General features: G+C 47.2%; 1 protein-coding gene across 3 annotated transcripts in view; it reads right to left on the bottom strand.

Annotated features, from left to right (window-relative positions):
• GRID2IP (Grid2 interacting protein) overlaps positions 1–23843 on the bottom strand; it is a 120515-nt gene that overhangs the window by 81120 nt on the left and 15552 nt on the right. For all 3 annotated transcript variants that reach the window (XM_087973120.1, XM_087973121.1, XM_087973122.1), the window contains exon 3: positions 9145–9299. In XM_087973120.1, the coding sequence (XP_087829246.1) occupies positions 9145–9299 (155 nt within the window). The remainder of the gene's footprint in view (positions 1–9144; positions 9300–23843) is intronic.

The raw sequence follows: 23843 nt of genomic DNA, 5'->3' as shown, positions 1-23843 counted from the left end.
ATAAGCTCATCGCGCAAGGGGTAATGGAGCCAATCGATCATGCCAGGTGGGAGACCCCCATAGTCACCCCCATCAAGCCAGATGGGTCCGTGATAATTTGTGGGGACTATAAGGCCACCCTAAACCACGCGCTCCAGCAAAGCGCATACCCCGTCCCAGTAGTGCAGCACCTTCTGCACTCGCTGAGGGGAGGCCGGATCTTTGCCAAATTCGACCTGGCGCAAGCCTACCAGCAACTGCCGGTCGACGCCGCAACCGCCGAAGCCCAGACCATCGTAACGCACCGGGGCTTTCCGTTGCAACCGGCTCCAGTTCGAGTCAGCGTGGCACCCGGGGTCTTCCAAAGCCTCATGGAAAGACTCCTCCAGGGCATAGAGGGGGTGGTGCCCTACTTTGACGACGTCTTGGTGGCCGCGAAAAACGAAAAGCAACTAGAAGCCCGGTTGAGGGAGGTACTGAAGAAATTCAGAGACTCGGACTCAAAGTCAAGAAAGGGAAGTGCCAGCTACGGGCTGAGAGGGTCGAGTTCCTAGGGTACCTCCTAGACAAACAAGGGATCCACCCCACAGAAAAGAAACTGAGAGCCATAAGGGAAGCACCACGACCCAAAAACAAAACGGAACTGCAGGCTTTCTTGGGACTGTTAAACTTTTACAATGTCTTCCTACCTCAAAAGGCGACCGTGGCGGAACCGTTGCATAGGCTGTTAGATAAAACAGCCACCTGGACCTGGGGAGCACGGGAGAGAGCGCCTTCAACAACACAAAGAACCTGCTAACATCTGACGCGGTACTAATCCAGTACAGCGAGACCCTGCCATTAACGGTAACGTGTGACGCATCGCCTTTTGGGATCGGCGCCATCCTCAGCCACCAGCTACCAGACGGGAGGGAAGCACCCATCGCCTTCTCATCAAGGACACTTTCAAAGCCGGAGCGGAACTACAGCCAGCTCGACAAAGAGGCCCTAGCAGTCATCGCAGGCGTCAAGAAATTCCACGAATACCTTTACGGTAGGACTTTTACAATCATCACAGACCACAAGCCGCTGCTAGGGATCCTGGCAGGAAATAAGGCCACACCGAACATTCTATCACCAAGAATGACAAGGTGGTCTGAATTCCTGTCAGCATACAATTACCAGCTGGTTCACCGACCCGGAAAGGACATCGCCCACGGAGACACCCTGAGCCACTCACCCCTGCCCGACCTAGAAGACAACCCAGCACCCACAACAAAGGTACTTCAAATAGAGACAATACCCAACCCACTAGTGACCGCGCCAGACATTGCCAGAGAAACAAATAAAGACAAGCGGCTGGCGCGAGTCCTAAGCTGGGTTGGAAAAGGATGGCCTGAAGGGGACAAGGAAGAACGATTCAGACCCTTCAGAAACAGACAAACTGAACTCTTTACCGAGAAGGGCTGTATACTTTGGGGGGCCAGAGTGGTAATTCCGGAAACATTGCAAGAAAGAGTATTGGGGATGCTGCATGAGGGGCACCCAGGGATGGTTAAGATGAAAAGCCTGGCCAGAAGCTATGCATGGTGGCCAGGCATGGACAAACAGATCGAAACCTGGGTAGCCAAATGCAAACAATGCCAAGAATCCAGACCCAGTCCTCCCGCCACCCCAATACATGAGTGGGAAACACCAAGAGGACCGTGGTCTCGGATTCACATAGATTTCACGGGACCAACCAAGGGACACATGTACCTCATCACAGTAGATGCTTACTCCAACTGGCTGGAGGTAAGCACCATAAAATCAACCACAACGGAGGCGGTAATAAGGAAACTGGGCAAACTCTTTGCCACACACGGCCTGCCAGATATAATAGTGTCGGACAACGGGCCCCAGTTCACCGCACTAGCGTTTGAACAATTTCTGGCAGGCCAGGGCATACGCCATGCATTAACCGCGCCGGCAAATCCGGCGGCGACCGGACGGGCGGAACGCATGGTCCAATACACAAAAAAAGCCATACAGAAAATAGAAACAAACAACATACAAGATAAAATCAATAAAATGCTCCTCATCCAACATATTACACCTAGCGCAACCACAAATAGAAGCCCGGCAGAACTAATGATGGGCAGAAAACTACGATCAACACTAGATAGAATGCACCCACATACACCCCTGACAAACCCCGGGCTCCTCCAGCAAGCACAGAAAATTCAACATAGGTGATGCCGTATACGCAAAAAACCTGTCAGGGGAACAACTCTGGATACCAGCAACGAACACCCAAATAACCGGCCCCGTATCATACCGACTAGAAACAAGCAACGGGAAAAACTGGAAATGGCACATTAACCAACTGAGGTCCAGAATAGTCAACAACCATACACCCGAGCAAGAAACTAGAAGGTGGGGGGAACGGCAAGCGTTAAAGAAAGAGGGACCCCCTAGCGCAACCTGAACAACCCCCACCCAGAACAAATAACCTGCAAATAAACCGGTCCTACTCACCAGTAAACGCCGAACCAACAGAACAGGAAACCCCGAATCGCCACCGGGAAGGAGCAGCCAGGCCAGTTCAACCAGCCCGAAAAATCCGGCGGGAACAACAGAGACGGCAACTCAGCCAGCCCGGGTAGACCGGGAGGGAGCTACCAAGAAAGGCCCAGCCCGACCTTCCAGGCGGTTCCATCCCTGGGAACCGGAGCGACAGAGAAGGCCTCCGAACCGGTCGACAACCAAACAAGAACTGAGCCGCGCAGGTCAACTAGACAGGTACGAAGCCCGCCTACCTGCGCGACTACGCCACGACGCACCGACAGACGAAACCAAGAGGGGAGGGGTGTGCTGTATAGCATACTCCAAACCCTCGCAAACTGATTGGTCCAGACGGACAGCGACCTGATTGGTCGAAGCCCCGGCCGTGATTGGAGCGCTTAAGAATCTACCTCGATTGGCTGTGCCGATCGCGGGAGATTCAAAGCGCTGCCATTGGCGCCGAGCCGCGAGCCAGCCCTATATGAAGGGCTGCCGCGGCTTGTATTCTTCAGACTGTTCCTATTCTAAATAAAGAGCTGAACTCACTAGAATGGCCTCGCGTCTCCTTCGAACCGATCCACTTCAGATCTAACAATTTCTGACAGAGGGCAATCCAGTCTCTTCTTGAAAGCCTCCAGTGATGAAGCTCCCACAACTTCCGAAGGCAACTTCTGTTCCATGGGTTGATTGTTCTCCCTATCAGAAAATGTCTCCTTATTTCCAGGTTTAAATCTCTCCTTGATTCCATCCATTATTCCTTGTCTAGCCTTTGGGTGCCTTGGAAAATAGCTTGACCCCTTCCTCCTCTCTGTGGCAGCCCCTCAAATACTGTCTCCCCTGGTCCTTCTCTCCACGAGACTCTCACCCCTCCACTTGAACAGCCATCATTTCTTGCCAGTGTTGGGGTTCCTTATCTTATAGGGGTTAACATCTCTTTCAAAGCTCAGGTTTTTTATGCCACAGACTGGTCTCAAATTATCCAGCTTCTATACAACAACACCTAGATGGGTGTGCTTGTCTCTTGGGCGGGGCAAATGTTTTTGGGATCCTGCTACTATTGCCTGCTACTATTGGCAGGACTTTATGGAGCCCACTGAGTTAAAGGTCTTTGTTTTCAAGGTCTACCCATAAAGGTGCATTGACCCAAAGAGAACTTGCCTGGTGATATCACATACAATAGTAATTTTAACCGTTCTGCTGTGTCCGATTCATGGTGACTTTGTCTCCATGTTACCTTGTCAAGCACTGACTCAGGATTCTTAATTTCTTCTCCCTTCTCAAAAATGGGTATAATTCTCAAGTGCTGATTAAAATAGAAGGAAGACAATTGGGATGCATGAAGGAACAATGAATCAGAATGAATCTGACTCATCACGGGCTAACTACTACTCATCCCACAGCCTGCTACTATGATGGTAACAGCAAAGTAAGCCAACTTCATGTCTATTCAGCTTGGCCCGCAAAGGTCTTCAAACAAGTGAAAGCTCTTTTAGTACCTGGTCAACAAACTGAAAGCTTCCATTTTTTAGCATGACCACATAATGGAGTGTTTGGAGCAAATATGGAGGCTGTGTAACTGAAGTTAATGAAACTTTTGTTCAGTGGTGGGATTCAAATTTTTTACTACCGGTTCTGTGGGCATGGCTTGGTGAGTGTGGCAGGGGGAGGATACTGTAAAATCTCCATTCTCTCCCCACCCCACTAACCTGCTTTTCAGCTCCGTTCTCCTTGGCAGAGCAACCAAAGAAGACCCAGCTGACCAGCTGGGACTCGGGAGGCGGAGAATAGATGGGGGTGGGCCCAGTCAGAGGTGGGATTTGCTGGTTCTCCGAACTACTCAAAATTTCTGCTACCGGTTCTCCAGAACTGGTCAGAACCTGCTGAATCCCACCTCTGCCCTGCACCTGACGCATGCTGTGCGCACTTGCACAGCACTTGAGTAACGCAGCTGAGAAGTGGCAATCCGCTGTGCCACGCTCATCTGCTAAGGAGAGATAGGTAGGTAAAGTACAGGGGCGGGCAGGCAGGCCCACATGATAGTCACACTGAACCAGTTTGCTGCCAGTTGATTTTCAGAGCAAGGGTTTCGGCCGAACCAGTCTGAACCCCACCCCCTGGAAATAAGTCCGTCTCGGTTTCATTCAACTTGTACCAATCTACCCATCTCCAGGGGCTTCTTTGGCTGATGGGAAGGTCCACTCATCCCTCGTGATCCTGAAGAGCTACTGGCAAGCTCTTTGGGCAACCGTTGGCAGCACCTTTTCAGCCAGACATATATCCACAGGGTTCAGCCGAAAAGCCAAGATGGTGGCCAGGAGAGGGTGAAAAACGGGCAGAGCTTCAATTGCTGTGTCACGGCTGCCATCTTGATTTTTTTGCCTGCCATCTTGCAAATACCCCTACTGTCGGCTGTTTGGATGCCCCACCATGCAGACAAGTCCCCTTCTGATGAACGCACGTGGATTGGGCTCCCTGGAAATATCACGGCCTGACTGTCAAGTGCAGGAATACGGCTCTGCTTCCAAATGGCTGGAGCAACCTCAGCTTCCCCTCCACCCTGGGAGCCGAATAACTGCCCCAAGGAGGAAAATCCCCTCCTCCCTGCAAGAACCTTGAAGAAAGGCAGGGTCAGAGGTGGGAATCGGCAGGTTCTGACCAGTTCTGGAGAACCGGGAGCGGAAATGTTGAGTAGTTCGGAGAACCAGCAAATGCCACCTCTGACTGGGCCCTTCAGCCCCATCTCTTCTCTGCTTCCCATTGAGTCCCAGCTGATCGGCTGGGTCTTCTTTGGTTGCCCTGCAGAGGAGAACGGAGCTGGAAAGCAGGTCAGTGGGGTGGGGAAGAAAGGGGATTTTGCAGTATCCTTCTGCTGCCACGCCCACCAAGCCACGCCACGCCCAGCAAGTCACGCCCACAGAACCGGTAGTAAAAATATTTGCATCTCACCCAGGCCTGCCCCCATCTATTCTCCGCCTCCCATTGAGTCCCAGGTGATGGGCTGGGTCTTCTTTGGTTGCCCTGGACAGGAGAATGGAGCTGGAAAGCAGGTTAGTGGGGTGGGGAGGGAATGGGGATTTTGCAGTATCCTTCCCCTGCCAAGCCCACCAAGCCACGCCCACCAAGCCACACCCACAGAACCAGTACTAAAAAATTCTTCAATCCCACCACTGGGTGGGGGGGAGTGACTAATGGGGAGGTGGGCTGCTTGTCCTTAAGAAAGGCTCCTCTTGGGACCAGGGATTCTATCCCCAAGGAAGCCCAAAGGGGTCAGTGCCTACAGGCCAGGCTTCTGGGCCCCTTTAGGTCACTGCTCTGTGGGGGTTTTCACAGCCTAGTCTGGGGATGCTGTGGGGGCTTTGCCCCTCTAGATACCCTCCCCAGTTTTGGAACTGCAAAGACGTCTCTTTCCAGCAGTCACACGCATGTCTGACTGGGCTGGCTTGAGGGCAGGAGCTGTGGGGGTCATTTGAGGCTTTCAAGAAGAGACTGGACTGCCATCTGTCGGAAATGGTGAAGGGTCTCCTGCTTGGATGGGGGAGTTGGACTAGATGATCTCCAAGGTCCCTTCCAGCTCCATTCTGAATTAATTAAAGTGGTGGGAGCTTCATCACTGGAAGCTTTCAGGAAGAGGCCGGGTTGCCATCAGTCAGAAATGTTGTAGGGTCTCCCTCTTGGGCTAGATGACCTACAAGGTCCCTTCCAAATCTTTTAATCTGGCGCTCTGCCATACAAGCCCCCCAAACCCCATGCTTCTCTTCACCCTTTCTGTCACCACAAAGCTGTTTCCCACTGATGGGTGGAAACGAGACAGGTTGAGTGCATGGGGGGCACTGGAGGTTCAAGAGCGCCTCGTGGTCTTTGGTCCTGTGGTTTGCCTGTCGTGAAAACGGGGCTGAAAGCGTTCTCTGCACAAGCCCCTGACAGGCAGGCGCTCCTGAGAACTGAACTGAAGTGAACGGAATCCTTTATTGGCCAAGTGTGGTTGGACACACAAGGAATTTGCCTTGGTGCAAATGCTCTCAGTGTCCATAAAAAAAAAGATGCATTCGTCAAGAGTCAAGAATCATCAGATGCAACACTTAATGATAGTCACAGGGTACAATAAGCAATCAAATCATACTAGGAAACAGTCCATATAAATCGTAAGGATACAAGCGACAAAGTTACAGTCCTACAGTCACAAGTGGGAGGGGATGGGTGATAAGGAGTGATGAGAAGATTAACAGTAATAGTAGTGCAGACTTTGTAAATAGTTGGACAGTGTTGAGGGAATTATTTGTTTAGCAGAGTGATGGCTTTCGGGGGAAAACTGTCCTTGTGTCTAGTTGTTCTGGTGTGCAATGCTCTATAGCGTCATTTTGAGGAAAGGAGTTGAAACAGTTTATGTCCGGGATGTGAAGGGTCTGTAAATATTTTCACAGCCCTCTTTTTAACTCGTGCAGGATACAGGTCCTCGATAGAAGGCAGGTTGGTAGCAATTGTTTTTTCTGCAGTCCTAATTACTCTCTGAAGTCTGTGTCTGTCCTGTTGGGTTGCAGAACCAAACCAGATAGTTATAGTGGTGCAGATGACAGACTCAAAAGTTCCTCTGTAGAATTGGATCAGCAGCTCTTTGGGCAGTTTGAGCTTTCCGAATTGGCGCAGAAAGAACATTCTTTGTTGTGCTTTTTTGATGATGTTTTTGATGTTAGGTGTCCATTTTAGGTCTTGTGACCTAAAACCTAGAAATTTGAAATCTGGGACTGAAATGAACCATACACATTTCTCCTTCTCCGTCACAGCCTGTCTATCTTTAGAATGGATGGGCGAGACAGTCCACCTTCCTGTCTGGAATTCTCTGACCTGAACATCCAGTCAGCTGCAGGAAAGGGGAGGGGCTGTTATTAAGGGAGATTGCAGCTGACAAGGAGGGTCTGCAGCGGGCCGGCCTGGGGGCTGAGATTGCTGGATAATCTTTGCTCCCATCCCATCCCTATATTCTGGACAGGCTCCTTCCCAGTTCTGTTCCAGGCACCCACCAGCTTTCCCCCAACACATTCTGGGGTAACCATAGCTGGGGCCAGCTCTGCCCTGCATTTGCCAGGTCCTCCTATTCAGGCAGCATGCCTGGCCCATCTTCCAGGCTGTGGGGCAGAGAGCCTGCATCCCAGAGTCCATTTTCCAGTAATACCAACCTATCATCCAAAGCAAATTTGCTCAGCCAGTGACCCCAAACTTCTTTCTGAATATTACAGACAGGGGTGTGATTCTACCAGTTCGGCCTATTCGCTAGAACCGGTTGTTAACATTCTAAGCAGTTCGGACAACCGGTTGTTAGAAGAAATTACTGGGCTAATCCTGTAAGGAAGGCAGGAAGGAAACATTCTGGTGTTGCTTACAGAAACTGCCTCTCCGTTAACCCTTATTACATTCTTGGCAGGACTAGACTTCCTGTCTCAGGAACTTCTCTGGAGTTTTTTTCCCCTCCTTTGCTGGTACTTTGCTTGTGTGGAGTGACCCTTCAAAGTTACAATGGCACTGAAAAAAGTGACTTATGACCGTTTTTCACCCTTACGACTGTTGCAGCATCCCCACAGTCATGAGAGGCCAGGCGAGGAGATGCATGCCTCGATGTGAGTGATATTGAATTGGCCACACCCAGCCAATAACATGACCACCAAGCCACGTCCACCCAGTCACATGACCACCAAGCCACGCCCACCACCTAAGCCACGCCCACAGAACCAGTTGTTAAAACATTTGAATCCCACCCCTGATTACAGCTCTCAGGAACAATTCTCCCTTGACCTACCAACCTACCTACCTCTGTCCTTTGAATACATACTTTATTATGCTAATTGACCAATGAATTGAAGACTTCATAAAAAGAATAAAATGGTTAAGCACGGGAAGCCATGCGAACGAGGGCCCCTTCTACTGAAGAGAAGGACTAGGGGAGACAGGAGAGCACTCTTCCAGTATTTGAGGGGCTGCCACAAGAAGAAAGGGGTCAAACTATTTTCTAAAGCACCCAAAGGCCAGACAAGGCATAATGGATGGAAACGGATCAAGGAGAGATTCAACCTCCAAATAAGGAGACATTTTCTGACAGTTGAGAACAATCAACCCATGGAACAGAAGTTGCCTTCAGAAGTTGTGGGAGCTTCATCACTGGAGGCTTGCAAGAAGAGACTGGGCTGCCCTCTGTCAGAAATGGTGCAGGATCTCCTGCTTGGGCAGAGGGGGGGTTGGTCTAGATGACCTACAAGATCCCTTCCAACTCTGTTATTCTAAAAATGCCTTCAAGTCTAAGACATGATCTTCAGCCGTAGGTGCTCCTTGGAAGACCCTGGACCAGCCCCTCTCCCTGTTCCGCCCCAGAAGCATAGTAGTCTAGCGGAGAAGGAGCTGGACCATAAGGTCTCCGTGGGTGTGTGGGGGGAGGGTGTGAAAGCACCTGTGGAGACAGGCACCCAACTGGTGCAAGAGAGCAAGCCAAGGAGAGGGGGCATCCAAGAGGTATGGTGGAGAGCTTTGATCAACCATCTGGACCATTTTGCCCCCTTGCCAAGGGGAGAGAAGAGCCATCAAGGCGAACTTTCTGAAGCTGGGGTCTCTCCGTGGGCTGCAGCCCCAGGACGCCCGCAAAAAAAGCAGCCCTACCTGATGTGGTCCAGGAGCAGCCGGTGGGAGTCCTCGATGAGGAGGAGGGAGAGGGCATGAGCCAAGCAGTCCACCTTCCGCTCGGCGGCAAACTGCTTGAGGGAGGTGAACATCTTCTCTCTCACTTCGGGCTGGTCAGCCAGAATCTCCTGCACCTGTGTAGAAAGGCATAGATGAGAAATGGTGGCATTCCCAGGCAGGGGTGGGCTACAAAAATTTCAGCAAGGGGTTCTCTGCCCGGTGGCTGGGTGGGCGTGGCCGTGGTGGGCGTGGCCTAGCCGGCCTCCTGCATCATGGCAGGAGTGGTGTTTTTGCCCACCCCGGGCTCCTGAGGCTTCCCTCGAGCCTCCAGGAGGGCGAAAATGGCCTCCCCGGGCTCCGGAGGCTCTCTGGACGCCAGAAACAGGCCCATTTCCGGCCTTCCAGAACTTCTGGGAGGCCTGTTTTCCGCCCTCCCCGAGCCTCTGTCCATGCCCTGCACTTTCCTGCATCCAAAACGGGCCACGTGGGGACTCCTGGGAGGGGCGGGGTGGGCGGGGCCAGCCAGGGGTGGAATTTGGAGGTTCTCCAAACTGTGCAGAACCTTAGCTAGAGGACCTCCCAAACCCTTGCAAACCCCCAGCAGGCCACCCTTGTTCCCAGGCTGTCTCACACCCCTCCGTGCCCGGTCATCGGCCTTCCGCCTCACTGCAGGGAGCCAGTCAAAATTCATATTAGCGGTCTGCGGGATTTAAAATGATGAGTTTGTTGGTCCCTGGGGTCTAAAAGGTTGGCGGCCCTGTTCCAGGTGACCATTATGTGGCGGATTTGCCCAAATTTGGCAGTTCCTTCTGGTTTTCAGCAAAACCGTTGCCGTAGCCAATCACTGGTCAACAGCAGCTTAATGACTGCTGCAGAAAAAGACATAGAATTGGGTTGGTTGTACACTCAACAACCGGACCGGTTACGACTTAAAACTGTCATGGGCAGCCTCCATTACCGTCGTAACTTGAGGACTGCCTGTATTTTTCCTCTGCACCTGTTCTGCTTTCTTTGAATCTCTTGAACCGAGAACCTGAACCCGCAGCTGGATCAGTGCCAACGAATTTCCCCGTGATTTGCAAACTTCCCTTCTGTTGACACCGTTTTAAAATGAATTTGCCTTTTTAGCAGCTACCTCATTCTGCTGATTCACACCTGGGCTGCATCGGTTTGTCTGGGATTTCACTGTTTTGTTTTCAGTCCCCCACCCCCCACTCACCCCCACCTTAAACCTCTCGAGATTGCCCGGAATTTTGCTTCCGTTACCTGTCACCCTCCGTTCTGTGTCATCCACGTGTTTGATAAGCAACCCCTTGCATTTGAGCCTATGAGGTTAACATCAAGCATTAATAGAGTTGGAAGGTACCTTGGAGGTCTTCTAGTCCAACCCGCTGCTCAAGCAGGAGAGAGACCAGACAAACCTGTTCACACCCAAAATGCACACATACACATGCATCCCAGTTTAAATCCAGCACTGAGACAGTGGGTTTCTGTGTGTGTCTGTCTGTCTGTCTGTCTGTCTCTCTCTGTGTGTGTGTGTGTGTGTGTGTGTGGCTCGCTGTGTGGCTCTCTCTGCATCTCTGTTTCTCTCTCTATGTGTGTGTCTCTCTGTTTCCCTCTCTGTGTGTGTCTCTCTCTGTGTATGTGTCTCTCTGTCTCTCTCTGTCTCTCTGTGTGTGTCTGTCTGTCTGTCTGTCTGTGTCTGTTTGTCTCTCTCTCTGTGTTTCTGTGTTTCTGTCTGTCTGTCTGTCTCTGTCTGTGTGTGTGTGCATGTGGCTCGCTGTGTGGCTCTCTCTGCATCTCTGTCTCTCTCTCTGTCTATGTGTGTGTCTCCCTATCTGTGTGTGTGTGTCTCTCTCTGTGTATGTGTCTCTCTGTCTCTCTCTGTCTGTCTCTGTGTGTGTCTCTCTCTGTGTGTCTCTGTCTGTCTGTCTGTCTCTCTCTCTCACACACACACACACACAGAGGCTTGCCCCACTTTTGATGCTCCCCAAAGGCAATTCTAGCCTAGATCTTGAAGCCACAAGACCCCTGCCTTCCCTTTAAAGCAGGGGAACACGATTGGGACTGAAGCCCAGAGGAGACCCGGAGATTTCAAGGTTGCTGCATCTGGAGCAAGGACTGCCTGGCACTCTACCCACCAGCGATGAAACTTTTCTTTGAAAGAGAAAATTACATCCATCGTTTCATCCCAAGGACAATCCAAGGAGGCTTCAGACTGGTTTGGCTCTGATGGTTAAAGACACCATGGAGAAGAAATCTTTGGGGGGGAGAGTCTTCTGCTGCAGGCCAACACCCCTCTGCCAGGGTGGAAGGCAAGCAGGGAAATGCCCTCAAAACAAGGAGAGGAATCGTCTGTAGAGATTCTCAGTCATCCAGCCTCAAAGGTGCTTTTTCAAAAGGCAACTGCGTCGTATTTTTTTTTCCCTTTGAGGAAGATGTTTTGCTTCTCATCCAAGAAACTTCATCAGTTCTGGCAACGGTGGGGCCGATGGAAGCATTACTTCTGACAGGATGGGGCTGGAAGGATGGTATTTCTTTGCAATCCTCTGGTTGTTAGTACTCTCCCTGAGAGCTCTTGGGGCCACTTGGGGGGGTGGGTTAGTGGGGTGGTATGAGAACCCTAACCCAGAGGGCATAGATAAACCCTCAAGTGACCTCAAGAGCTCTCAGGGAGAGTGCTAACGACCAGAAGACTGCAAAGACGTGATCCATCCAACCGCCTCCTCCCCATGAGATTCTTCTGGACCGCCTGTGGGAGTTAGGCTTTTTTCCCTTGAAGACGATGTTTTGCTTCTCATCCAAGAAGCTTCATTGGGTCTGGCAGGATGTTGGGGGCGATGGAAGGATTAATTCTCTTTTTTATATATATAAATTTTATTAAACAAACAAAAAAGAAAGACATTTAAGAACAATGAACGTGGTGCATACATCCTGACACACACTTGTTTGTCTTATATCATTAAATAATAAATATAGAAAACAATACAAATTTACATATATACATAAGCTTTAGTAATCTTTGATATTCTTGTTCCTTCCTTTTTTCAACCAGTGGTAAAACTTCTCCCTAATTTTATAGTAATCAGATTCGGTCTTATTTTTTAATTCTTGAGTTAATTTATCCATTTCTGCGCACACCCAAATTTTCCTAATTACTTGCATCTCATCTGGCATTTCATTACCTTTCCATCTTTGGGCATGAAGCTAACCTCGCAGCTGTGGTGACATGGATTATTAAGCATATTTGTATCTTTGTTATATTCTCCCACATTAATCTCCAACAGAAAAATTTCAGGCCGGAAGGATTAGTTCTGACTGGATGGGGGAAGAGTTGGAAGGATCCTATTTCTTTACAGTCCTCTGCTCATTAGCACTCTCTCTGAGAGTTCTTGAGGTCTCTCGGGGGTTTATCTGTGCCCTCAGAGTTAGAGTTCTCCTACCACCACCCCACTCTCCCACCCCACTAAACCCCAAGTTTCCAGTGTTTCTTCGATATTATTGTAACTCTTGTCCTGCAGCAAGTTGGCCTGCAGCGAGTTAGAATAGAATAGAATAGAATAGAATAGAATAGAATAGAATAGAATAGAATGGAATGGAATGGAATGGAATGGAATGGAATGGAACGGAACGGAATGGAATGGAATGAAGAATGGAATGGAATAAGAATAGACTAGACTAGACTAGACTAGACTAGAATAGACTAGACTAGAATAGAATAGAATAGAATAGAATAGATATTGGATGAAAAATAGAATAGAATAGAATAGAATAGAATAGAATAGAATAGAATAGAATAGAATAGAATAGAATAGAATAGATATTGGATAAAGAATAGAATAGAAAATAGAATAGAATAGAATAGAATAGAATAGAATAGAATAGAATAGAATAGAATAGATATTGGATGAAGAATAGACTAGACTAGACTAGACTAGACTAGACTAGACTAGAATAGAATAGAATAGAATAGAATAGAATAGAATAGAATAGAATAGATATTGGATGAAGAATAGAATAGAATAGAATAGAATAGAATAGAATAGAATAGAATAGAATAGAATAGAATAGAATAGAATAGAATAGATATTGGATAAAGAATAGAATAGAAAATAGAATAGAATAGAATAGAATAGAATAGAATAGAATAGAATAGAATAGAATAACTGAGTTGGAAGGAGTCTTGGAGGTCTTGTAGCTCAGCCCCCAGATCAAGCAAGACAACCTATACAATTTCAGACAAATGCTTATCCAATCTCTTCTTAAAACTTCCAGTGTTGAAGAATTCACAGTTGTTCCACTGATCAATTGTTCTAATTATCAGGAAATTCCTCCTTAGTTCTAAGTTGTTTCTCTCATTTATTAGTTTCCACCCGTTGCTTCTTGTCCTGCCCTCAGGTGCTTTGGACTACAATAGCTTGACTCCCTTTTCTTTGGGGCAGCCCCAGAGATATTGGAACACTGCTACCTTTCACTCCTAGTTCTTCTCTTCATTGGATGAGACCTACCCAGTTCCAGCCACCGTTCTTCATATGTTTTAGACTCCAGCCCCCTAATCATCTTTCTTGCTCTTCTCTGCACTCTTTACAGAGTCTCAACATCTTTTTTACATCGTGGTGACCAAAACTGGATGCAGTATTCCAAGTGTGGCCTTATCAAGGCATTATAAAGTGGTATTAACACTTCAAGTGATCTTTATTCCATCCCTCTGTTAATGCAGCCTAGAGCTGTGTTTTTTGGCGGCGGCTGCACACGGCTGACTCATATTTAAATGATTGTCCACTACAACTCCAAGATCCCTCTCACAGTTACTACTATTGAGCGAGGCACCACCTATACCGTACCTGTGCATTTTGTTGGCCACAGCAAGTTGGCTGCGACTAGTTGTCATAGATCCCTCTGCTTATGCCTTTCACTTGGTCCTCCTCAGCTGGAGGACTTCTCTCATTAAATCTCACCCTGATCTGTTTCTGCTCGGTGTTTAAGACTCCCCTAGTTTTTATCCCTTGCAGTTTTGATCATTTTCCTACCTTCCTTCTTATTTTGTGTCCTTTGCAAGAAAAATCAGGCCCCGAAATCAGTTTTATTTGTCCCCTTATGTTCATTGGACCATGGCATGATTTATCACCAAAGCCCTTCCGTTTCCTACATAGGATAAACCGTCATTCTCCGTGCAGAAAGTTCAACTGAGTTGCATTTTACATTAAAAAGAACGATTTCCACTGATGAAATGGGGCTTTGATTCCCCCAAGTGCTACTGATCTAAAAAGAGAAATTAATCTCTTCCACGGTCATATTAAAAGAAGATTCCAGTGGGGAATTGCACAATTAGAAATGATCGGGGGTTTTGATTCTGTTACTTTGGGGACAGAACAAACACGATTGTTTCTCCATTGCACTAAGGCGGTGCTGACCGGCACGCAACCAAGTGCTAATTGCATTGTCACAATCTGGGATGCCTGCATTTCATTTACCCAGAACTTTAACAATTCTGCAACCTGGTAAAATTAAATCCATATCTTGTATATCTGCCACATTCCGCCAATTCACAAAAGAGATCCTATATCAGAGGTCTTCAAACTTGGCAACTTTAAGATCTGTTGACTTCAACTCCCAGAATTCTCCAGCCAGCTCTGGCTATCCCGTTTCAGACAAAGAGTTGTCCAATCTTTCTTAAAATCTTCCAGTGTTGTAGCACCCACAACTTCTGGAGGCAAGCCGTTCTATTGATGGATTGTTCTAACTGTCAGGAAAATTTCTCCTTTAGTTCTAGTCCCAAAGGTGCTTTTTTCAAGAGGCAACTGGACTTTCTGTTTTTTTCTTTAAAGATGTTTCGCTTCTCATCCAAGAAGCTTCTTCAGCTCTGAGAAGCTTCTTCTCATCTTCTTGGATGAGAAGCAAAACATCTTCTAAGAAGAACCAGAAAGTCCAGTTGTCTCTTGAAAAAGCACCTTTGGGTCAACCATGGCTGAGAATCTCCATAGACGTCTTTAGTTCTTGGTTGCTTCTCTCCTTGACTCCTCTCCTTCCACCCATTGCTTCTCGTCCTGTCTTCAGGTACTTTGGTCCCTCTTCCCCTTAGAGCAGGGGTCCCCAAACTTGGCAACTTGTGGACTTCAACTCCCAGAATTCCTCAGCCAGCAAAGCCGGCTGGGGAATTCTGGGCATTGAAGTCTACAAATCTTAAAGTTGCCAAGTTTGGAGACCTCTTCCTTAGAGGTTGGAAGACTGCTGTCATGCCACCCCTAGTTCTTCTTTTCTTCTTATCCCTACCAAGCCCAGGCTGGTAATGCAGCTGAATTTCTGTCACTGCCTGGAAACCCCTTGATGTTTTCTTCCTCTCCCTTCTCACACCTTCACACAAACGGCATCTTAGGGCCTCTGGATACCCTGGTGGTAGCTTGGAATCTGCTCAGCTAATCTGCAGGCAACCTGGCAAAGCACTTCCTAGGAGAATGGACTAGTTAATACTGTAGGCTGGAAAGAGAAGGAAGGAAAATTGCAACAGATCCATCCCTGGGGATTTGGGGATTCGTGCAGGATATCCTGCTGCCCCTTATGAATGAATGGTCCTTTTGATCACAGAACCCAGGCTGAAAGGCAGAGGGTTTGACGTTGGGTTCTCCTTCCTCCTGAGCACAAAGAATAGAGAGAATCTGCAGCTTCTCCAGACATTTCCTTATTATTTCAAAACAATAAGCACACACATAGCTAAACCCTACTCAGCATGCAAGAAGCCTCCCTGATAGTCTTAAAACAGAAATAAATACGAGGCAGCGAATTGCAGAGCCTCCAATGTGAGGCTTCCTCCCACCCCAGTTTTTTGCAAGGTCACCTCAAAGGCTGCTTTCGGCACCAACATCTGAGCCAGACCAGGTGAGTGTTGCACCTTCCTCCTGATTAAGTTTCAGGCACAATGGACAAAGAGGACAGGTAGATTTTTCATATTATTCTTGTCATATTGGAGCGTCCACACAAGCTAAAATCTAGGAACAGCTTCGTGGCAAGAACGAAATCAAATTAAAAGATGGAGGAAGGAGACCATCCAGCAAGGAATAACAGTAAAGGGGGGTAGCAAAGATGCTTTTTCAGGAGGCAATGGGACTTTCTTATTTTTTTCTTTGAAGATGTTTTGCTTCTCATGTGGGAAATGGAAGGACTTCTATTCCATTATATAATATAAATCCTTCTCTTCCCCATTATCCTGTCAGAGCTGAAGAAGCTTCTTGGGTGAGAAGCAAAAGATCTTCAAAGAAAAAACAAGAAAGTCCAATTGCCTTTTGAAAAAGCACCTTTTAACAGATTAACAGAGTTGGAAGGGACTTTGTAGGTCATCTAGCCCAACCCCCCCTCCCACAACTTCCAAAGGCAACTTCTGTTCCATTGGTTGATTGTTCTCACTGTCAGAAAATCCCTCCTTACTTCTAGGTTGAATCTCTTTGGAACAACCATGACCTGGATGACTGGGAATCTCTGCAGAATTAAAGGAGGGTGTGGCTGAAGGATACAACCGCCCTTATTCTACTTGGAGGACCCTGAATAGGCTGAGGGTTGGAGTCCCTTAGTGTAAGACCACCATGCTCAAGTAGAGGCTCTTAGCGGATAACAACACACTGTGTGGATGTGGAGAGATGCAGAGCCCATCTGCTAGTATGTCAGCTACTCTACCAAGAAGCATGTATTGATAAGGTATTATTTTTGGCCAATGACAAAACCAAGAAGATGGCTTCATTCTGGCAGTTTAAATTTGATCTAGACATGGAAGGAGGAGGAGGGGGAGGGGGGAGGAGGAGGAGGAGGAGGAGAAAGAAGAAAGGGAGGAGGAGGAGGAGGAGGAGGAGGAGGAGGAGGAGGAGGAGGAGAAGGAGGAGGAGGAGGAGGAGAAGGAGAAGAAGAAGAAGAAGAAGAAGAAGAAGAAGAAGAAGAAGAAGAAGAAGAAGAAGAAGAAGAAGAAGAAGAAGAAGAAGAAGAAGAAGAAGAAGAAGAAGAAGAAGAAGAAGAAGAAGAAGAAGAAGAAGAAGAAGAAGAAGAAGAAGAAGACAAGGATCAACCACTTCTGAAATCTTGCCAAGACCATTATAGTTACTCATCCAGGCAGTCACTGGGAGTCAAGTCTGATTCAAAGGCACCAACAAAGAAGAAGAGGACTCCAAAGCACCCTTTGGAGATCAGATCCAAATCCTACATGGTGGTTGAGAGCCAGGAGGAAGGAGGTGGAAGCAGGGACTGGCAAGGAGATGTGAGCTGCCTTCCTCAGCTCATTCATCATCAGGCTTTCCATCTGCCAGGCTTGCTAAGATATCCTGCAAGCCAAAGAGCTGACAGTGCGCCCAGGCCCTTGGCCTTTGGGCTACCCAGACCACTTGCAAGGGTAGGGGTGCTGCCTGTGGTTTGCTGTTCGGGACAGTCAGAAAGAGCAATGGGGGTCTCTTAGGTTCAGGGGTGGGCTCCAAATATTTCAGCAACAGGTTCTCTGCCTGGTTGCTGGGTGGGCATGGGCGTGGCCATGGTGGGCGTGGCCTAGTCAGCCTCCTGCACCATGGCGGGGGTGGAGGGTCCTCGAGCCTCCTGGAGGGCAAAAACAGCCTCCCTGGGCTCCGGAGGCCCTCCAGAGGCTGGAAACGGGCCCATTTCCATACTTCCAGGACTCCACGCGGACCCTGCACTTATCTCGCATCCAAAACCGGCCACGTGGAGACTCCTGGGAGGGGAGGGGTGGGTGGGGCCAGCCAGAGGTGGGATCTGGTGGTTTGCCAAACCAGCCATAACGTTAGCAGCATAGCAGCCCATCCCTGCTTAGGTTACCATCCAAGAACTTTGAAACCTAATTTTAATACAATTGTAGGAGATGACCAGGCTGAACCCGAGGGAGGAGTCAAACATGTCATCTGTCATGAGTCCTTTCGCACCCACATGAGATCCAGCCCACTGTGAATTCTTTATCTACCGGCAAACTGTTTTGGCCGTTAGTAGTTCAGATTCTTGTAGACAGCTTAAGCTTGTAATGTACTCATTTGGCTTGGCTGGGTTTCCTGATTTCCCTGGCACTTGACAACAATAATCTATTAATAGGACTTTGTACGAAAATACAGTCAGGTATGTAATTTACTTAGCATATTTAACATACACAGCTTCCCTCACTTTATGCCAGGGTTACCTTCTCTGAAAAAATAACGTGTGACACTGAATCATTGAGGAAAGGAGATTTTGGGGAGTGCGGAGCTGCCTTGTGCCAATTTGAGTGAGTTGATTGTAACATTTTTGGGGGGATTTTGCGAGAGGCTTAAGAGCCGAGTCCCAATGCCTGATAGTGTGGCAGCAGCAACGTCTCTGACAAAGCCAGTCCTAAACTTTTAGCAGCACACCATTAGTTGCAAGGAGATGATGTCAGGTGTTGTGATTCAGTTGCACTGATAAGCACATTTAGAGCCTGATTCTTAGAGCCGCACATTACTCAAAGATGTTTTCTATGCTCCATTTACATAAAACACCTTCTCCGCCTTTCCTCCAACTGTGTTTCTAATGTAGGGGGATATTTACTTATTTATGAAATTTGAAATGTGCCTGACTCCCAAGACTTTGTTATTGGAGCAAGCTATCAGCTTACACTTCTAAGTAAAAAGCGATCCTGGGCTCCATTTGTTGCAAAAGGTACGGTTTTATTAGAAGTCAGGTGAACTGCAGTAAAGCAGCAAAGCCAGAACTGAAATTCGCATGCCAATTCCCTAAGTGAAAACCGTTGCTGCTTAGGCAGTTTTATTTGCAACTGGGCCGAGTGAGTAGCAGACTGGCGGGCACGTATGCAGCTTGACTCAGGGTGCATGGCAGACTGGTACCAAATAGCAGGCATGAAGTGGCAGGCCTGACACAAACAAAGAGAGAGAAAGAATGCATAAAATGGTGCTACACATTTTATCTGTTGTGTTGCCTTCAGTAGATTCACCCAGGTTAAAAGCTCAGAATGTTTTATCAGCTTTGGCACAATGTTACTGTTCTGACCCAAACCCTTTTCCAATAAGACAAACACGAACCAAAAGGAACAGAAACCTTTTAATGATTCTTATGAATCCCTGGTTAAAAGGCTGCTGCAAACTAATTAACTTTGATAAGCATGAGCCTTGCCAAAACTGGGCGAGGCTGCTAAGAATAACAGATAAGAAATATTTCACAACACAAGAGTCTTCAAATACCAACTTAAGATACTGTAATGTCCACGAGGCTGAGTTTCAAAACATCTTTGCTTCCTGCAAAGAACGTCCGATTCACAGCTGGCTTTCATCTTCTTGAAGGAGGGGCCATTACCTTGCAGCCTTACTCCCGAGTTGCCCGTGCTGCTGCAGCTGCTCTGAGCTTCAAGCAGCCCTGCGCATGAGCACTTGGCACAGGCTCCTCAGGAACCTCCTCATCGCTGCTGTCAGCCCCCACAATCTCTGAAGGCAGCAGTCCACTCCCTAATGCTCCTGGCCCCTCATCTGAGTCCTCGCTCTCCTCAGCCGTCCGCACCTGCTGCCGGCTAATCACAACAGTTACATTATATTACATTACAGAATAGAGTTGGAAGGGACCTTGGAGGTCTTCAACCCATTGCTCAAGCAGGAGACCCTACACCAGCGGTGGCTAACCTTTTCAGCACCAAGTGCCAAAACGGGTGCAGGTGCACCAAAAAGGCACTGAGTGCTGAAATGTGCACGCGCGTGCCAGAAACCAGAACAGCAACTCCCAGAATGCGCATGCGCATTGGCCACCTGGTCTTCCGGTTTCTAATGTGCATGCACGCAGGAAGACCAGCTGGCCAGCCAGTTTCTAACACACATGCGCGCACCAGCCAGATGTTCTTTGTGCGTGCATGCGCATTAGAAACCAGAAGACCAGGTGGCCAGCATGCATGTCCAGCACTCCTGCATGCACAAAGACTAGATGGCTGTCATGTGCCAGAACCCAGAAGAGCAACAGGTAACAGCTAGCGTGCCCAGAGAGATGGCTCTGTGTGCCACTTCTAGCACACGTGGCATAGGTTCACCATCACGACTCTATACCATTCTAGATAAGTGGCTGTCCAGTCTCTTCCTAAAGCCCTCCAGTGATGAAGCCCCTACAACTTCTGGTGGCAAGCAGTTCCACTAGTTAATTGTCCTCACTATTAGGAAGTTTCTCCTCAATTCCAGGTTGCGTCTCTCCTTGCTTAGTTTCCATCCATTGTTTCCTGTCCTGCCCTCGGGTGCTTTGGAGAATAATTTTCCCCTCTCTTCTTTGTGGCAGCCCCTCAAATATTGAAATACTGCTTTCATGTAACCCCTAGTCCTTCTTTTCTCTAGACTAGTCATATCCAATTCCTGCAACTGTTCTTCATATGTTTTAGTCTCCAGGCTTTTGATCATCTGAGTTGCTCTTCTCTGCAGTTTTTCCAAAGTTTGAATGTCTTTTTTTGTAATGTGGTGATGAAAACTGGATGCAGTGTTCCAGGTGTGGCCTAACTAAGGTTTTTTTTAAAGCAATACTATATAGCCAATATGGTATGTCCAATTTTGATTCTAGTGCAAGAAATCTCTTTTTTGAGAACGCATGGGTGATCATATGAACCCTATATTAATAGGACTAGCTACCACAGGTAGAGAAATAGGAGGCAGCACGGACAACTAGAACAGCCGAATCGTATCACACAATTGGCAGAACAAGGATTTGTCAGAAAGAAGTCTTGGGCTTTTTCTAGTTTTTTGGAGCAAATTGGCTTTGCCAGCTCAAATTTGCAAAATAGCCATCCTTTCTCACATAAAGCACATTCTTGGATGAAATGGTTTGCATAATAGGAAATCAAATAAAGTATATTTGCATAAAGCAAGGGAAATCTTCAGGGATTTCCCGACTCAGCCATTTCTAGACTTAGCGTTATAATAAGCATGCACAAAAATAGCCCTAAGTCTGAAATGAAGAACTTAAGTTCCACAGGCAAATGGTGGTTCTCATCAGGGTTATCTCAAAGAGAATGTGGTCCCACAGTAAAGCCACTCACACTAAATTAAAGTTGTTTTTTTCTGCTTTTGGTGTATTTCCTCTCCAAGGCCATAAAAATAAATTGTTCCGAAATAAAACTGCATTTATTTATTTTTTTGCCCTCAGTCGGGAACAGTTTTATAAATTGTGACATAACCTAGTTGGCTTTGCTTCACCATCCAGAGGCAAGCAAGGAGGAAGTGGGGAAAAAATCAAGAATGGAACAGAATAGAATAGAATAGAATAGAATAGAGAATAGAATAGAATAGAATAGGGGAAGGGAAGGGAAGGGAAGGGAAGAGAGGAGGAGAGGAGAGGAGAGGAGAGGAGAGGAGAGGAGAGGAGAGGAGAGGAGAGAAGAGAACAGAACAGAAGAGAACAGAAGAGAAGAGAGAACAGAATTAAAAATGGGATGGGATGGGATGGGATAGGATGAATGAGCTGGAAGGGACCTTGGAGGTCTTCTAGTCCAGCCCCCTCTGTAAGCATACAATCTATGCCCTGCTTGTTTTTTTACAGGCCTAGTGTGATACACCCATTTCTTAGTCTACGCCAGGGATCACCAAACTTTTGGACCTCAGGGACCACCAAACTCATCATTTTAAATCCCACAGACCAGAGACCCTGGGAAAATCCCCCAAAAAGTCTGCAGGAAAATTCCCCACCCCATTTACCTACCAATCGTTATTCTTTATTTGGGATCGCAGGATGCTATCTCCAGCTCCATTCTCAGGGGGAGAGACACAGAGAGAGACTTTTGGCTCCATGCAAAGAAAGCAGCAGAAGCAGCAGAAGTCTTTCTTTCTCTCCCCCAAACTCTGCCAGAAATGAGTCTTTGCCGGTGCAGCCTCTTGGAGCAGGAGGCCTTGCAGGGTCCCAAAGACTCATTTGTGGTGGAGTTTGCGGGAGAGAAAGAAAGACTTTTGCTGCTTTCCTTGCGTGCAGCCAAAAGCAGAAGAAGAAAGAAGCGGAAAGAAGCAGCCCGGGGGCCGGGCCAGGCCAGGCAAGTGGGGCGAGCTCCCCCATTCCACCCTTTCCCCCCTCCCCTCACTACCTTGTGGTGTTCGCAATGCAAGCGATGCAATCCTTGTGTTCCCGTGGGCCATGTGGGCGGCACAGCCTTGTGTTCCTAGGTAGCCTGGAATAATTGCTTTGGGGGTGACATTTCTCTGCGGACCACCAAAATTTCCTCACGGACTACCAGTGGTTCCCGGCCCATTGGTTGGCGACTACTGGTCTACACATCAGCCCCTCCGCTGCAGACCTCTGTGCTTTCCACGGCCTTTATTTACAGGTAGTCCCCGACTTAATGACCACAATTGAGCCAAAAACCTCTGCTGCTAAGTGAGGCCTTTGTCAAATGAGTTTTGCCCCATATTACAAACTTTCTTGCCAGAGATGCTAACAACCGCCGTTGCTAAGTGAGTCGCATGGTTGTTAAGTTAGTCCTGGCTTTTCCATTGACCTTGCTTGTCAGGTCACAAAGGGGGAATCACATAAACCCCAGGGCATTGCAAACGTCATAAGTATGAATCAGCTGCCAAAGGTCCATATTTTAATCATGTGATTATGAGGATACTGCCATGGTTGTAAGTTTGAAAAATGGTCATAAGTCACCTTTTTCAGTGCTACTATTGTCAACTCATAAAATATTTCTTTTTTTTCCAAATTTTTTATTTTTAATAACAAACATAAACAAACACAAACATAGACACAAAACATAAAACCATATTTTCATTGTACAGTGTGTCAGTCAGTACATATCTTCTTGTGCACAATATCAACAGTCTTTCCCTTCTAAATACATTATTAAAATTCATATTATATAGATATGCATATTATATTATTATTAACTACTTATTAGACTTTAATTATAAACTGCATCATCCTTTTCGAGCAAATTTCAATTTTTACATATCTCAATTCAAGATATCATTCATTTCATTATAATCAATTATAACATCATTGTCTTGTCTTTTTTATTATACTGTATTTATATTGTATTATATTTTATTTCCCTATTTTCTTATTTAACCATTGATCAAATAAGTCCCAAATTTTATAATACTGTTTGTCTTCTTGCTCTCTAATTGCTAATGTCAATTTACTCATTTCTGCACAACTCAGAAAATATTTCCATGGTCATTTTTAGAGTTGCCAACAGAAAGGGGGGGGAAGAGGATTTGAAAGAGCAGTGCAGCAGCTTGGAAATCAAAAGTGCATTCCATAAATAGTTTTTCAAAGATAGTAACTTAGGTGACTGAAATTTCTGCTGCACAAATATTTCATTGGAGAATTTGAATTATGATACACCCACAGGGTGGGTGAAAACCAGGGTCAAGGGTGACAATGAATGATGTGTCTCAGAGTCGGCTACACCCAGGCAACTAAACCAAGTGACTCTGGGCAGCTTACAATTCTAAAACAATTGAAAAGACACTGAAACAATAAAACATCCATCCAATAAATAAGTATAAACAGCAGCTGGGTGTCAACTCATAAAATATTTCCATGGTCTTTTAGAGTTGCCAAGAGAACAGGGGTGAGGGGAGCAGTGTGGCATGTTGCAAACCGAAAGTGCATTCTATAAATGTTTTCAAAGATAGTTTCTAGGCAACTGAAGTTTCTGCGGAGCAAAATTCTAACTGGAGAGCATGATTGATGACTCTTGGCTATGGAGGTGTCCC

This window comes from Notechis scutatus, chromosome 12, assembly GCF_049901735.1.
Source record: "Notechis scutatus isolate UNSWTSFEM ecotype Mainland chromosome 12, rNotScu1.2, whole genome shotgun sequence".
NCBI classification, from domain to species: domain Eukaryota; kingdom Metazoa; phylum Chordata; class Lepidosauria; order Squamata; family Elapidae; genus Notechis; species Notechis scutatus.
This window is presented reverse-complemented; position numbering and strand designations above follow the sequence as displayed.